The 15,893-nt window shown below is 39.1% G+C and overlaps 2 protein-coding genes across 2 annotated transcripts; one reads left to right on the forward strand and one right to left on the reverse strand.

The window, feature by feature from the left end:
- Positions 1–1,273: 1,273 nt before the first annotated feature.
- LOC121415004 (5-hydroxytryptamine receptor 1D-like) lies at positions 1,274–3,134 on the reverse strand. Its single transcript, XM_041608042.1, has one exon. The coding sequence runs from the start codon at positions 2,970–2,972 to the stop codon at positions 1,557–1,559; it is 1,416 nt and encodes a 471-aa protein (XP_041463976.1). The 5' UTR covers positions 2,973–3,134; the 3' UTR covers positions 1,274–1,556.
- Positions 3,135–6,662: 3,528 nt separating this feature from the next.
- Positions 6,663–15,260, forward strand: LOC121416311. Its single transcript, XM_041609864.1, has 3 exons — positions 6,663–6,948; positions 11,718–13,656; positions 13,997–15,260. Exons 1-3 carry the CDS (start codon positions 6,735–6,737, stop codon positions 14,154–14,156), a joined length of 2,313 nt encoding a protein of 770 aa, XP_041465798.1. The 5' UTR covers positions 6,663–6,734; the 3' UTR covers positions 14,157–15,260.
- Positions 15,261–15,893: the final 633 nt, after the last annotated feature.

A 15,893-nucleotide genomic window follows, 5' to 3' on the forward strand; every position in this document is an offset into this window, starting at 1 on the left:
TTACTTTAGTATAGGTTCACACTTGACACTAGTAACCAGCAAGTTCTATACGCCATTCTTATCTTCTTGGCATGTGATTTCTTGAAACATAAAGTTCACTCTAACAATTCAAGCAAAAAGCTAAATTTGATTCAAGATAAATCAGAGGATATCATCCCTTTTAATAAGTTATCTTTCTGCTGAAATGACCGCAGAGCCCGATATTTATGAGCATCAATCCACATTTCCCATTTTAACTCTGAAAAACACTCCTGAATTATTGAATTTAGACAGCGCCATCCCCACTTGGTGTCAAATGCATTCTTCCTTAATTGAGAAATGATGTCAGTGTGACAGACTTGACAGAGATAAGCGTGACGTCATCATGGTCATGAAAAAAATGATAATCCTAAAATCTCACCATCGAGATGAAATTAAGAAATAATACCGAGAGAGCAGTTTCGTAAAACTGTTCGTAAGTTAAGAGCGACTTTAAGAACGACCGGTGATCCCTTCTCACGCGCTAAGCCATTGCCAATTCAATATACCATATACCACAAGGAAGGATCACCAGTCGTTCTTAACTTACGAACAGCACCCACCGGAAGAGCATAAAATTGTTAGACACGCACAACTTTATGATTGATAGTTGAACTGTTATTGTGCTTTGTCTAGACATTTGGGATTGAATTTTTATAATCCAATAGTAGGCCAACAGTTTTGGCAAATCTTAAACGTAGCATTCAGATGATTTTAACAATGATATATTTTGTCCTACGAGTACTAGGGTTGGACTTTTAAAAGAGAGAGAAAGAGTGTGAGTAAGCGCATAAATTCGTAATTCCGAAGCTTCGTTATTCCGAAGGTTCGGTTATTCCGAGGCTTCGTTATTCCGAAGGTTCCGTTATTCCGAAGGTTCGTTATTCCGAAGGTTCGGTTATTCCGAAGGTTCGTATTTCCGAAGGTTCGTAATTCCGAAGGTTCGTTAGTCCGAAAACGAAATGATAAACGAACCTTATTTCGTTTTCGGACTAGCGAACCTTCGGAACAACGAATCTTATTTCGGATTAACGAACCTTCGGAACAACGAACCTAATTTCTTTTTCGGAATAACGAACCTTCGGCACATCGAACCTTTTTTTGTTTTCGGATTATCGAACCTTCGGAATAACGCCACAAATGTTCGGATTAACGAACCCTTTTTTACTTTTTCGGATTTTTTCGGATTAACGAACATCGAGGTATAGAATATACGTGTTTCGGAATTACGAACCTTCGGAATAAAAACCCTTCGGAATTACGAACCTTCGGAATTACGAAGTGTAACCGTGAGTAAGCATATCCTGAACGGCTCCTGCAGTCGTATACAAGGTAAAGTATAACTAAGCAACAGCAATGTCAAACACCGTCCATTACCGTCATCATTAGAATGATTTTTTTTCTTCAATTCCATGTAAACAGTAATTGATGGTGGTCAGTCGTTGGAAGCAGTGGATTTCAGAATAAATCAAACACAAGTCATGGTAAGGCATGTGGATACACGCTCCATGATTAAAATTTAATAGTTCTTTTTTTTTTTACTGGCACGGAACATCAAGGAGAATTTTTCTGAACGCGTGTCTGAAGTCGAGATTGAATACGGTATAGATTAGAGGATTGAGAATAGAATTACACCAACCCAACCACGTGAGTACTTGAAACGTAAGGTTTGTCACGTGACACCACTCGCAAATTCCAATGATGACGTAAACAATGAAAAACGGAAGCCAACAACATATGAAGACGCCGATGACCACAGCGAGCACGGCAGCGGCACGTCGTTCCCGAGTCACTGAAATACGGTGTATCTTCGGCCTGGGGTAGTTGAATGAAAATGGTGTCAACGATCTACGGGGCGAACGCGGAACTTCGTTGATATCAGAATTTTCGGTGCCTGAAATGCCGTCTTCTGGAGAAAAGGACGGTTCAGGTACGCTGAGGTTGAATGATGTCTTTTTGGAGGTACTTATGGATGTGACAGACGCATTGGGAATTCGAAGATTATTCGGAGAGAGTCCATTGTTTGATGAAGACGCTACGTTGGGAAGTTGTAGTTCAAGATTTTCTCTAACAGATTTCATCGGATTTTTGTTTTCATCTGGGGACGTACAGAGAGGTTGGGTATGGCCATTACCCTGTGTTTCCGAGCTGCTGGACTTTTGCTGTTTCTCCACGCAAGGTTGTGATGGCCTTCTCATGTGCATTGTAGAGATAGCAGCCCTAATTGACTTCTTCCGTAGATGGCGTCGTGCAGCCAGAAAGATCTTGATGTATACCGCGACTACAATCAAACATGGGATATAGAACGTCACCGATGAAGAGACGACTGCTATGGCTGGTTTAGGTGCGACTTGACACGAGTAGTCAGCACTATCCGCAAAGTTATCCATGAGCAAGAGGAACATGACACTGAGTAGAATAGAGAGAGACCATGCCGAAGCTATGGCTACCGTCGCCATGAAGGGTGTCCGCCTGTTCACATACCACACGGGATTGGTGATGGCCATACAACGGTCCAGAGCAATCACACACATGTTCCAGATAGATGCTGTGCACAGTAGCACGTCCAGTGCTACCCATATGTTGCAGACGACCGGACCGAGATGCCATTGCTTGTCGTTGGTGAGTTCCTGATACGCTGCAAAAGGCATGATGATCCCACAAACACCAAGGTCACAGACCGCAAGAGATACGATAAAAGTATTGGCGACGCACCGTAGCTTCTGGTAGCGGAACACTGCTCGACACACCAACCCATTACCAAAGAGTCCACAGATGATCACGACAGGTAGAAGCGACAATGCTGCTATTTTTGTTGGCAGGGAAGCTCCTTGCTCTACGACTGTGCCTTCTGTTGTTCCCTTGACACTCATGTTAAGGTGTAGGAGCAGATTGTCATTGGCGTAACCCGACTCCGGTAGCTGTGTAGTCCATTGCATTTCAACAAACTGCATGGAAGACAAACAAAATGAAAAAGGAATATTGTTAAAGTTCGAAATAATTTGTTATCCATTAATTATTATTACTCAATTAACAAATTAGCGAAGAGTGACATGTAAACTTTTCAATTTGAGTTACAAACGACATTTACCATGTTTACTGTACATCCAACAACCCCTAGTTTTCTCTTGACAAATAATCTTAGCCACACTGTTTCTTTCCTTCTTCTTTCCTGTCCTATCTTATGCCATATGTATTTTTTTAATGATTGGCCATGTCTTATGTTTTATGTATTTTTCTTATGAATGTTATTTTGGGCCATTCAAACAAGCCTGATGAGCTTTCATTTGGTCCACCACTATTTTAAATGTATTTGTATATTGCTTTGCATATGTTTTGATTTTGTGTAAATATATGGAATGAAATGGAAATAAAATGATATTAAAATCATTTATACATTTATATTTTGATAATTAGGGAGTATTTCGTTTTAAGCAAAGGAAAACTTGAATTTTCGACATGTTTTGGTACAACTTTCAATATTCTGCTACCATGGTCAATGCAAGGTTTGAAAGAAACAATTCCAAAATTAAGAAGATAGAATTCCTTAAGCCAAGTTTTACAGAATCCAACATCGGCAAGGTACTGCGAGTGATATCAATATTCTTGGAACATATCCTCTCCTCCCATGTTTTATTCAGCAGAACTCGGCGGGTCACGAAAAGACCGATATCAATTCTGGCTCATGTTAACAGCCCAAACATTAAACTCTAATTGCATTTGCCACCATCTTCTCTTATCTCGTGCTGAGATTGAAAAGAGTGCATTAATGAAAATCTTGAAACGAAATGTGTTTATGAAGAATGCACTGCATGAAGTGAACACATAGGAATTCATGAATTAACAACTATATCAAGCACTCTGTGATTCTAACAACAACTCATTTTGGATAACCTTGGGCATGTTGCACAATGATAAGAACGCGTCGACGAAACTCTTCCAATAAGAACATCGCTGTTCTATCGCTACTCCGTTCACGACGGGAAAGGATATTGTCACGAATGCGTCACAAAAACATCCTCCTTTTTGTGACACCAAGAGGACATTGTTTAGCCAGCATGGCTTTGACATCCAACTGTCTTTGGAAATCATTATGACAACCAGGAGCGTATGAAGTTGATTGATTCCCGCGAAGACATCGAGCATTGCACCCAATGATTGCTGCTGTTGATGTCTCAGAGATGGGTCAGCGAACTGGGGTCGATAAAAGAGGTTGGTATAGGAAGACGAGGGTGGAGGAAAGCAGAAGAAATTCAGAGGAAAAGGAGGAGAGATAATGAATAGATGAAAAGAGAAAGGGAGGGTTGGGGGAGGTTTACTAAAAAGTAATTTCCATTCTTATTGAAGCCAATGTATATTGCAAGAAAATGTTAAGAGGCATTGGCCACAATGAATACAAAAATAGCAATATTTTCAAGCGATGATGATAATACTACTAATAATGATAATAATAAATATAATAGTAATAATAATAATAACAATAATAATAATGAAAATGAAAAAATGAAAATCCATAATTTATTGTTCGAAATAGACATGAAATGAAATACTCCGAAAAATTGCTTTGCCCAATTGATCGTGGGCCCGGCAGCCGCTGTGCAGCGCCAGATCGACGAGGCTCTATCCCTTTAATCGTTGAACGCCAAACAGGGTAGCAGCAACTCCCATCTTTTAACGTCTTTTGGTCTGACGCGGCCGGGGTTTGAACCCCCGACTTCCCGGTTGTGAGACGGACGCTCTACCAACTGAGCCAACACACCGGTTATAATAATAATAATAATAAAAAAATACAAATATAGCGTTTCCCCCTGCTTAACAGCATAATACCCGGTCATTGGATTAATTTCAATCCCGCACGAAGAGTGCACAATTTCCACTCGAGGTTTATTTTGAATTGGTCTACAACTCGTCTACTATCATTTAGTCCATCAATCAGTTCACCAACTATCCACATGGACTAACTGCCATTTCGTCTAATAACCAGTTGGTCCAATAGCCATTTAGTCCACATACCATTTGGCCTGATTGAACTGTTATTTGTGCAAAATGAATGAAAAGGAAGGAGATATTAGACCTACTGGTTATGAGACGAAATGGTCATTGGCAAAATGGTGATTTGACAAAGTGATGATTGGACTAAATGATTGTTAGACAAAATGTTGGACAGAATAGCATTAGACTAAATGAAAGTAGACCATGTAGTGAGTGGTTCAGTTTGGAGTGGACGAATTGGAAATTTACCAGATCTACCACGACAACCACACGGTCGCCATAGTCACTGTAATTGAATCATAATAGATGGGGGATTGCAAACATTATTGTGCGTGAATGTTATAAGATTATAGTCTGCCTCTTGTAACATAAAAAAGTTATCATTAAAAACGGTTGATGAATTGCATTCTTGCAATGGTAACTAACTTGTAATAAATCCTCTTCTCTATGTGTGTGTGCTGTTGACATGGTGAATACCCTGAAAATTTATCATTTGAGTAAACTTTTTTTGAACGGTATCCTTGAAATGCAAAATACCGAAGATTGTCAGGGAAGAGGGGGGGGGGGGGGGGTAAGTGGATAAGATGGAGGGAGGTTAGTATGACCCTGAGAAGCGGGGGGCGGTGCATGTATATCATTCTCCATACAGCCCCTGGAATTCTGAAAGGTGTGAAAAAATGGAGAGATATAACCAAAAATCACCTAAATTTTGTACAGAAACCCTTTATTGACTAAACAATGACTTGCATTTTGGAGTGAACACCCTTTTTTCCCTACTTGTCAAATTTCTCGGGAAGAAATAGCCTTCATTTTGAAGTGAACTTTTTCTTTTTTCTTTTCAAATTTGCATCAGGAACCCCTGTCAAGAAATCGTTCCAAGGGCCCTGGAGCTACAGTCGTCAAGGTACATCTTACTGGTTAGGAAATGGTACCAAAATAAAATTAGTATTGCGTCTTAAAGTACTCTATATTGGTTATTACTCCAATTGATTAGGCCTATCGTGTCCATACTCGTTGATACTTTATTTCACAATTAAAAACATTGAAAATGTATTGTATATTTTCAATATATTCATACTGAGGACGCGCTATCAAAATTCTGATTGTGATTGATCTGATCATCAAATCCACCCAGTTAGGAAGACGTCTGACAGTAGATATTTAACTCGTGTTATCATTCAAGCCACTACGTGACTCTGCAATATTTCGTTAATATAAATGTATATTATCTATAGTTACTATTATAGAAACATCATATTTGTAATAATTATAATGAAAATAATAGTTATCACATTTTATAGAGCGCTTAATGCATTTGACCCTTTTTGTGTATGTTTTTTTTGTCACTATCGTAAATTGTATTCATACTCGCTTACTGTATTCATTATGTTTTGAAATCGCTTGTTTGCGTCAATAATATGTCAAAATTGAATTTCCAAAGAAACAAAGGCTCACGGACCACCAGTGCACAATGTGTTTGCAACTTTGGTTTACACGAAGTACGCACGGAAATAAAAGGCAGTACGTTATATTGCGCAATGTGAACAGGGCCGGGGGAATTCCCTCGCCATATCATGGCTCTCCTGTACTTCGCGCGCGCGTGCACGTGATAATATAGCAGCTGTCATGTTTAGGTTATAACGTATTGCCAGTGTATTCTTGTACGAGCCCAGGCCAGGTTGAGGATCCTTCGTAACCACCTCGCCATTGTGATACGTAAATGAATGGGTGTACTTTTTGCCAGTTACTTCAATTACTTACTCCCACGATATTTCCAAAGTAAACATTATAACAGAGGTCTTCCGAAAAGTTCCCTGCACCGCAAAGAGAAGCATTCTCCATGCATGTTTAGTTGCTGTTTGAGCTTCGATGTGAAACAACGTACGCATAGCGGACCAGGCCTAAAGTACAGTCAGTGCTTGCAGTTGCACAACAGAGGTAAACCGCCATTTTATTGATGGGTAGTACTCTATGTCACGTCATTTTGCTATGCAACTATTGCTAATCACTGTTTATTAATTGGATCATGGAACTATAGGTCCATACATGGACATGGCTCTGAACGGACTGTTAATAGCCAATAAGGCATGGCCGTATATATATATACGCATTTGTTTTGTTTCTGTTTTTTCGGGGGAGGGGAGGGGGGGGGGGGAGGGCAAGCTGCGTTTGTATTTTGTAAAGTGAAACTGAAAGATATCGTGCACACCTTGGGTGAATTTCGTGAGATTTTTCAGTAAAAAAAATGTAAGTTTTCAAAGCAGTTCTCCCACACTTCTTACGGCCATGTCCGTATAGGCCGGGGCGCGGGGGGCACTTCCATTGACGAATTAATATCATGCGTGACCCCCCAACAAAAAAGAAACGTGTAAACAGGATCTCTTTTTCAAAATAGGGCACGTTACATACCAACATATAAGGGTGTCAAAAACACTAATATATATATATATATATATATATATATGTTTCGCTAGGAAACCTACGTGTTGACGGTGTCCAATTTGCGAGGGCCCATAACAAGACTAATATGCTTGATGTACTTCTTGCCCCAACACTACGTGTTTAGGGTCCGATTTGAGCGTGGTGTGTGGGTGGTTCTCGACCCAATGAAAGTAAATTAAAGGTAAAGCCGATCGTCAATCCGGGGAATTCTTGTCAAGGGTGCCGTTTTGTTAAGGTTAGGGTTTCACACGCTAATACGTTAAGGGGTGCTTTTCAGATCTTGGAAATATTTGTTTACGGTGCTTTTCGAATCCCCATGGTCCATGGTCATGCATGGTACCCCATGGACCCATCCACGGAGGATTATCTATTGTTAATGGGGGAGCTGTGACAACGCTCAGCACCCCCAGTAACAATAGAATAATCCTCTGTGGGTAGGTCCATGAACCTCCCCCCCTCCATCGGCTTGCCAAAAAAAGAGGGGGAATGTGAAAAAGAGGAAGAAAGGAAGAGAAACGTAGTGGGGAAAGAAGAAATTATTGTAAATTATATTATGCTATAGTATGTTATATTCAGAAATATTTTTTCATAACTTTATGTTGCATAATTTGCTCTGGGCCTATTATGTTCATCGTTCTTGATACTTGTAATCGCATTGTCTGTTTAACGAGAGATATAATAATTTTGTACTCGAACATGTGTTCAGGTGAATAAACACCAAATATATTTCCTCGCACTTCCAGTTATTACTGTTTTATGTAGAACTCTAATGACATATGCTTGTTTATCATGACTACTTAAAGTGATTGCCCCCTTTTGAGGTCTGAATATTAGTGGATTGGTGAAATATGTCTGCTCTACATGAATTCCTGAAATCAGTCCTTAAAATGTCCCTTTTTCTGATCTGAGTATAATTTTTTTTTTCAGCTCGCGCTTCGTGCTTGCATGATCTGGTCAGTGAAATACGTAGTCTATAGTGAATTCCTATGCAAGCCTTAGAATGTCCCCTTTCAGGTCTGAATTTCCTAAATTTTCTTAGATTTTCAGCACGCGCTTAGCGCTCGCAATATTTGTTTACTATTTATTGAGATGCGTATTATAATCATGATTATAATGACTACAAAAAGTGCTTCACGTTTTTAGATGTAATTCAAACAAAATAAGCAAGCGATTGACAAACACAGATGATTATTGTGAGATATGTGTACTCTTAATGGATCCCTAAAACAGTCCTTAAAATGTCCCTGTTTGGGGTCAATTTATACAAAACAATCAGCTCGCGCTTCAAATTTCCAAATTCAATTCGGTTTTATCAAAATATACTCATCAAAAGGTCCGAAAGCTAATAATGTGAGCTCACAATAAAAAGCATAAAATATGACAGATGAAATAAGCATGTAACATGCAGTGATCATAATACAACAATTACAAAGAAAATGTTCTAAAAATGCATTAACATAAAAAAAGTGAAATTAAAAGTACAGGTGCATGTAAGGAAACACATCGAATTAAGGACAGAAAAAACCGAACTGGCATGTTACAAAGTTAAAGTCAATATTGTATGTTTACACTATTAGTCACAATTACTCTCCGATGAACCACCTCCCGCCAAAACCAGAGAACAATCGATTCGGTATTCGCGCTCGCATTGTTTTGTAGCGAGACGTACGTATCATGATTACAAAAAATTATAATGTCCCTTTTTAAATCTGAATATCAAAAATTTTCATTTCGCGCTTCGCGCTCGCATTGTGTGATCAGTGAGATACATGTACATATCCGTTTAATGGCACAGTTCTTAAAATGTCTCTATTAGGTCAGTATACTAACTGAGCGCGTTCACTCAGTGACCCTCAATTTTTGCTGGTGCCCCCATGCCGTGACCCACAGTACGCCACTGCACTCGTCAATGGAAGTGCCCCCCCCCCTCGAGGTATATGAGTATTTTTTTAAGCAGGAAGCGCGTCAGAATAATCGAACTTGTACAGTTGACTTATCTTGGGGTCTATTGTATAGGTACACTCCATGAGGGAATTCATGCAGATGTTGCCTTGACGTGGTTGATAGTTCGAATTGTATTTATTGGCAGTTTACCAATGATAGAATGGGGGAAAATCATATCATTTGTATAGGCGTTCAGTGCCAATGTCACGCAGGAATACATCGTCACTTCGCTGTGACACGGCAAATGAGGAGGAAGGGGGGGGGGGGCAATGCAGTACTGTTCAGCGATTTTAGACTCTTATTATTAGGCATATTCATGCATGACAGTGAACATGTACTAAATGGGGAGGGGGGGGGGGCTTGTGTATATCTATCAGTCTCGGTGCAGGGATAGCAAAACTTCATTCTGCTTTGTCAAAATTGTATTTCAGGAACAATTTCGTTTAATTAAATCTCCTTTCAGGAAATATATTGGCAGTGCAGACGCCCCCTCCCCCAATTTTTCCCCGGGGGAAAACCCCACCATTACATCCGTGCTTGGTACTAGACACAAGGCATTGTCATTTTAGGTGGGAGATTGTTATGTGACCTCCTTTACTGCAACGTGGGTGCAGTTGTTACCTTATAGATAACGATTGTAACTCAGAAATCGTATGAAATATTTCCCATTCATGGGATGTAAACAAACAGATTGCCGAGAACATTTTATTCATGTCGAGTCGGAAATAGATGATATTCCATACAGCTGTGTGTTTTTTTTTTGTAGTTTTGATTGCGCCTCATTGGCAATGACTGCATGAATCAATTGGGAGTTTACTTCCTTAACCACTCTGCGTTGGCTCTTTCCACAAAAACCCAGAAATCAATATATAGCTATACAGGCCTACACACATAAAGACGACCTGTGACTTTGCCCTCCATTTACCATTTAAAATCTCCGCTCACACAATGCCATCATTATTACGCGCTGTAATTCGTTAAAGTTAAATACTAAAGCACACATTCTGCTTATTTAAATATTGGGTAACTCGTTGTTTGAAATTCCTCTATATTTATAACTAATCTTACGCAACCTCCTGAACTTAAAGGGATGGTCCGGGCTGAAGATATTTATATTTAAATAAATAGAGTAATATTCACAGAGCAAAATGCTGGAAATCTCATCAAAATTTGATACAAAGTAACGAAGTTATTGAATTTTAAAGTTCATCAACATTTTGTGAAAACAGTTATATGCACATCGTCATGAATATTCATTAGGTGGGCCTGATGTCACATCCCCACTTCCCCTTTTCTTATGTTATTACATGAAATAATAATTTTTTTGGTAGAAAAATTTTGAATAAACCTAACTTTTACATAGTAAAATATAAAAGAACAAGTGGGGAATGACATCAGCCCACCTAATGAATATTCATAAAAAAGACATGCCTAGAATTGTTTCACCGGAATAATGAAAATATTTAAAATTAAAAAATCTTTGTTATTTTTTATCCGATTTTGATCAAATTTTCATCATTTTGCTTTGTGAATTTTACTCTATTTATTAAGATATAAATATCTCCAGCCTGGACCATCCCTTTAACTGCTCGGTGAGTTGAAGAATATTAGGTCAGCGCTATATATCTGAAGGGCGGATAGCGACCGCACTCCCATTATTTTCAAGTTGTCAGGGAAAATTGGAGAGAAATGAAAGGAGAAAAAAAGAAGAAAAAAGAATGTTACTTTTAGGAAAGGTCTGGGACGTTCAACTATATTCTCTTGTTATTTTGCAGCTTTAAAAAAACATGTTACATTTAGGTCGTTGGCTCAAAATATCCAGGCGCTTTCCTTATATTAATGAGTTAAGGATGCATCTTGATTAACTCGCTATTTTCATGATGGTTTCATAAAAACGATATTTCATTATGGTTAGGGATATAATCTTTTCCCAGAAAACTTGTTCAGTTATCTTTTACAAAGATCGAACACGCATATACATAGACTTACAAGTAAAAATATGACAGGTTGTAGCCGCAAAGGCCAACTGACTTTATTCTAATTAATAATTTTCGTCTTTATAAAAATGCCAATATTCCGTCGTCCTATGGCTCGGTCACTTTTCTCCCTCGATCGCTTTTGAATATTAATTTTTTTATTGTGTTTTCACCCCCCCCCCGAAATAAATTTCTGGGTTTGCCATGCCATGACAAGACTCTTTACAAAAATACATGCTACTGCGCAAAAAAAAACTCCGGGGGAAGATTGCGAAGGCAATGAATGGTGGGAAAACCCGGAAGATGTAATATTGTTTCCTTTGTTTTGTGCTGTTTATCTTACAGATTGGTGCGTTATCCCGCTATTTTTAAGTACAGGGCTGCCGTTGGGAACATTCCGGTTCAGCTACAGTGAGGCAATGGCCGATTCAAAGCTTATAACTGCGATTGGTGAGGAACTAGAATGCCCTGTGTGTGCCGAATACTTCACCGATGCATGCTTCCTATCCTGCATGCATTCATTCTGTAGATCATGTCTAGTCAAGTGCGACAAGACGTATGGACGCGGCGGCAAGGCTTCAATGAATTGTCCACTGTGTAGGAAAGTGACGCTACTGGGAAAGAATGGCGTAGCTGGACTGTCGACAGACTACACCAGCAACAAACTGGTAACGCGCCTCAAGGAAAGCATCAAAGAACGTGAAGCTGGATACTCCAAGAAGGATGCTATGACATGCCAGAACTGCCGGGATGGAGTCGTCGTTTCCTACTGTCTATCCTGCTGTCATTTCATATGTGCCAACTGCCATTCGATTCATTCAAAAATGATAGCTATGAAAATGCATGAAGTAATTCCTCTCAAGGATCTACGCAAAGGCAATGTGACGGTGTTGCGTACAGAGAACCCTCAGTTCTGCAGCGTACATCGGTTGGACACCATATGCTTTTGCTACACTTGTCAACGCTACCAATGTGAGATTTGCTGTATGTTGGATCGGAATCGCGAAGGACATAGCTGCACAGAGCCTAGTCACAATCACGATTCGGAGTCGATCGTCAAGAAGAAGAAAGCAGTTATTGAGAAGGCGGTGGAAAGATTATCCCAAAAAAGGAGTTCACTTGAAGAGCAGCAAGGGGAAGTCAAGCGAATGAGGGCCAGCATCAAAAGACATTACGGCGCAATGAAGGACCAGCTAAAGAGTACCCTAGACTTGAGGATTCGAACAGTTACGAGGGTCATGACTGAAAAGCATGATGACCTTGTGAAGGTAATAGAAGACGATCAACAAGTCATGCTTGCCAAAATAGCATCAGTGGACGAAAGCTTGGGGCATACGGAGTCTAGGACCTTGGAAGCCAAGTCGATTGGAGACAATGCACTCAAAGACGGACAGCATGCTGAAATAGCTGCAGTAAATGACTACCTCAAGAGTGTCGTTTCTAGTTTAGAAGAGGACAAAACACCTGAAAATGCTCTGAAACAAATCAAGCAATATGCTGACAAGGTCAAGCTTAACCCCGTCCCAGCTGATGAAAATGTCGAATCTCTTGCTTCCCTTGGTGACATTTTCCGCCCTCATGTTTGGGATGATATTGAGGTGTCTGGGGTTTTTCTTGAAGACACCCTTAAAGCGATGTGCTATAATGCTTCACTCGAGTCCTTTGTTGCTTCCTCAAAAGACTCACTGAGTAAAATCTCCGTTGATGGAGAAGCAAGCCACATTTTCACGTTTGAATATGGACTTTCTGTGCAGGACATAGCCTTCGGTAAAGATGGAACTACTAGCTACGTACTGTTTGATGACAATCGTGTAAGGTTGTTCAAAAACCAGTCATGGGGCAAGTATTCTGGTGTGATAGAAGTGCCTCAAAAAGGCAGAGATTGTACCCTGTCTTCTTTGTCCATCAATGAGAATGGCGTTGTGGTAGTAGGGGACCAAGCTGCACGGACAATTGTCGGGTGCTCTCGGGCTGTTTTCAGCAGGATGACAGACATCTCCCCGATCAAAATGACCTTCACCAGTAATGGGGAGCTTGCAGTTGTGTGCCGTAACATAGGAAGGATTGATGATAACAGCTCTAGCCGATGGAATGAAGCAGGTGTGTCTGTGAAGATATTTGGTATGAATGACCGGAAGGAGAATATTCTCGAGCAGAACAACTGGCAGGCTGCGGCTGTTGCGTCTAGGGCAGAGTATGATAACAAGGCTGGACGGTTCTTTGCCTTGGGGATATACTTAATGGGGGATGGACGTCAACTTGCATCTTTAGCTGAATACGACGGGTGAGTTTCTTACTCAAATTACATCGTTACAGATGTAAAAGCTTTTGAATAAATAATACATTTAGTTGAATATTTTTTTCTAATTGGGTTTGTGTTAAACTGAGATATGTGGCTTTATACTAACGAAATTCAAAGCTACTGACATTTTTTTTTCCTGTTCGAGTAATTACTTATGATTCCTAAATGTTTGCATTGATTTACCTCACAAATACTATTAAAAGGGGACATAGACGAAATAGCGCATCAGAATTACAAATTATTGATTCCTTGCTTAAAAAAGGAAAAACACATTGGCTAATGATTTTTGTTGATTACTACAGTAACTTTCTTCCCTCTTCAGGTTCGGGACGAAGCACGATGTAGTCTTTGAGGACAAGGTGCTGCCGTCCAACCTAGCTGTTGCTCCCCTTCTAGCTGCGGACGATGAGGGTAAGACCATTGCTGTATACACTGGTTCTAATATGTGGATCTACAGAAAACGTGACTTCAGCTCCATCTAGGTCTGGTAGTACTAACCCATCATGGATGCAATGCGGTCCTCGAGTTTCGAGATTTTTCATGGATTTGATATAAATCCCAATGGAATTCTAGATCTTAATTGAATATCAATGGATTATTTGAATCGTACAAGAATTGAAAAAATTCTGAAGGATTCACATATAAATCAGGTTTTAGATTCATTTAGTTTGAAGATTTATTCTAAAATCTGAAAAATGTAACTCTTCCTTTGAGATCTGAAAATTAATCTTTAGGATTCAATTAAAATCCAGAATTCGAGTGGTCATTAACAACAGTACATATTAGATCTGTGTATACCAATAGTCATACACTGTATAAGCAGTTATGTAGTTTCGAAAGATCATGTAATAGACCGAGAAGTAGTGTATGGATATCATCACTGGGTTTGAAATATCGGGGAATTCCATATTTCCCTTTTCTAAGAAAAGCTGCCTGAATGTATCGCGTGTAGACAATTGCGTGTTAAAACCAGGCAATATAAACAAGAATAATGGCAACGAAATTACTCAATCACAAGTACATGTACATATCGTGCAAAAAAAAATCCAAAGATCTAATGTCAGTACAATATGTAATGATGATTTTTATTTTTTTTTTCACTGCTTTCAGTAATGTGGATATCAAAATGTTTCTTTTTTACTATGTGTTTTTGTTTTTACTGTTCATTAATTTAATCAAGATTTATCTACCATATTGGCAGCTTTAGGTAGCAAAGACACTGCATTGATCCAACTCAACACCCCCCCCCCCCATTTTCTAGAGCAGTATATCATGAAAACAGCCAATTCAGCACTGGTCTATCATTGCGTGACTGTGCTCTTTCTGAGTAGGAAAACCATGACCACGTAATGACGCATTCATTCAGTTCGTATTCCCACAATCACTTTGTAAGTTTTTATTTAATCTATTTTAATCCTGGTATTATCTGTATTATCTTTTATAGTCACGTGTAAGATAAGTACATGGAAGATCCTGGTAGAAAGGGTGGGATTGGGCAGGTCAGATTATTTGCTGGATTCGTTTAAGGTCAAGTCCACCCCAGGAAAATGCTGACTTTGATAAATAGAGAAAAATGAAACTAGCATACTGCTTAAAATTTCATCAAAATCGGATGTAAAATAAGAAAGTTATTACATTTTAAAGATTCACTTATTATTCACAAAACAGTGATATGCACAACTAAGTGAGTCAGTCGATGATTTCCATCACTCACTATTTCTTTTGTTTTTTTATTGTTTGACTTATACAATATTTCACTTTTTATAGATTCGACAATAAGGACCAACTTGACTGAACCATATACATGTAGTATTAAACAATGCTTGTTCCACATGTTCCGGTAGGAATTAATCGTTGTATCACTTGACAATGAGGAGAAAATTACAATATTCCCTATTTCATATAATAAAATACAAAAGAAATAGTGAGTGGATGACGTCATAGTCTCCTCATTTGCATACCAGCTAGGATGTACATATAACTGTTTTGTGAAATTAAGCCAAACTTTAAAATGTGATAACTTTCTTATTTTACATCCGATTTTGATGAAATTTTAAGTGTTATGCTTGTTGGATTTTTCTCTTTTTTCAAATCAACTTTTTGTTGGGGTGGACTTGTCCTTTAATATTGAAAGCATTCTGACAACTACCCCCCCCCCCCCGGTAATTAGTTGGGATGGCGGTGCGAAATTTATTTGGAAACACTGCCTTTTACGAGTC

This window comes from Lytechinus variegatus, chromosome 5 (assembly GCF_018143015.1).
Source record: "Lytechinus variegatus isolate NC3 chromosome 5, Lvar_3.0, whole genome shotgun sequence".
Lineage (NCBI taxonomy): Eukaryota > Metazoa > Echinodermata > Echinoidea > Temnopleuroida > Toxopneustidae > Lytechinus > Lytechinus variegatus.

Bases quoted from the DNA above. Each gene is read 5' to 3' on its own strand.
- LOC121415004 (XM_041608042.1), bottom strand. From the start codon at position 2,972: ATGCAGTTTGTTGAAATGCAATGGACTACACAGCTACCGGAGTCGGGT.
- LOC121416311 (XM_041609864.1), top strand. From the start codon at position 6,735: ATGGGTGTACTTTTTGCCAGTTACTTCAATTACTTACTCCCACGATAT. The intron at 6,949-11,717 runs GTAAACCGCCAT...TTTATCTTACAG, and splicing joins CTTGCAGTTGCACAACAGAG to ATTGGTGCGTTATCCCGCTA. The intron at 13,657-13,996 runs GTGAGTTTCTTA...TTCCCTCTTCAG, and splicing joins TCTTTAGCTGAATACGACGG to GTTCGGGACGAAGCACGATG.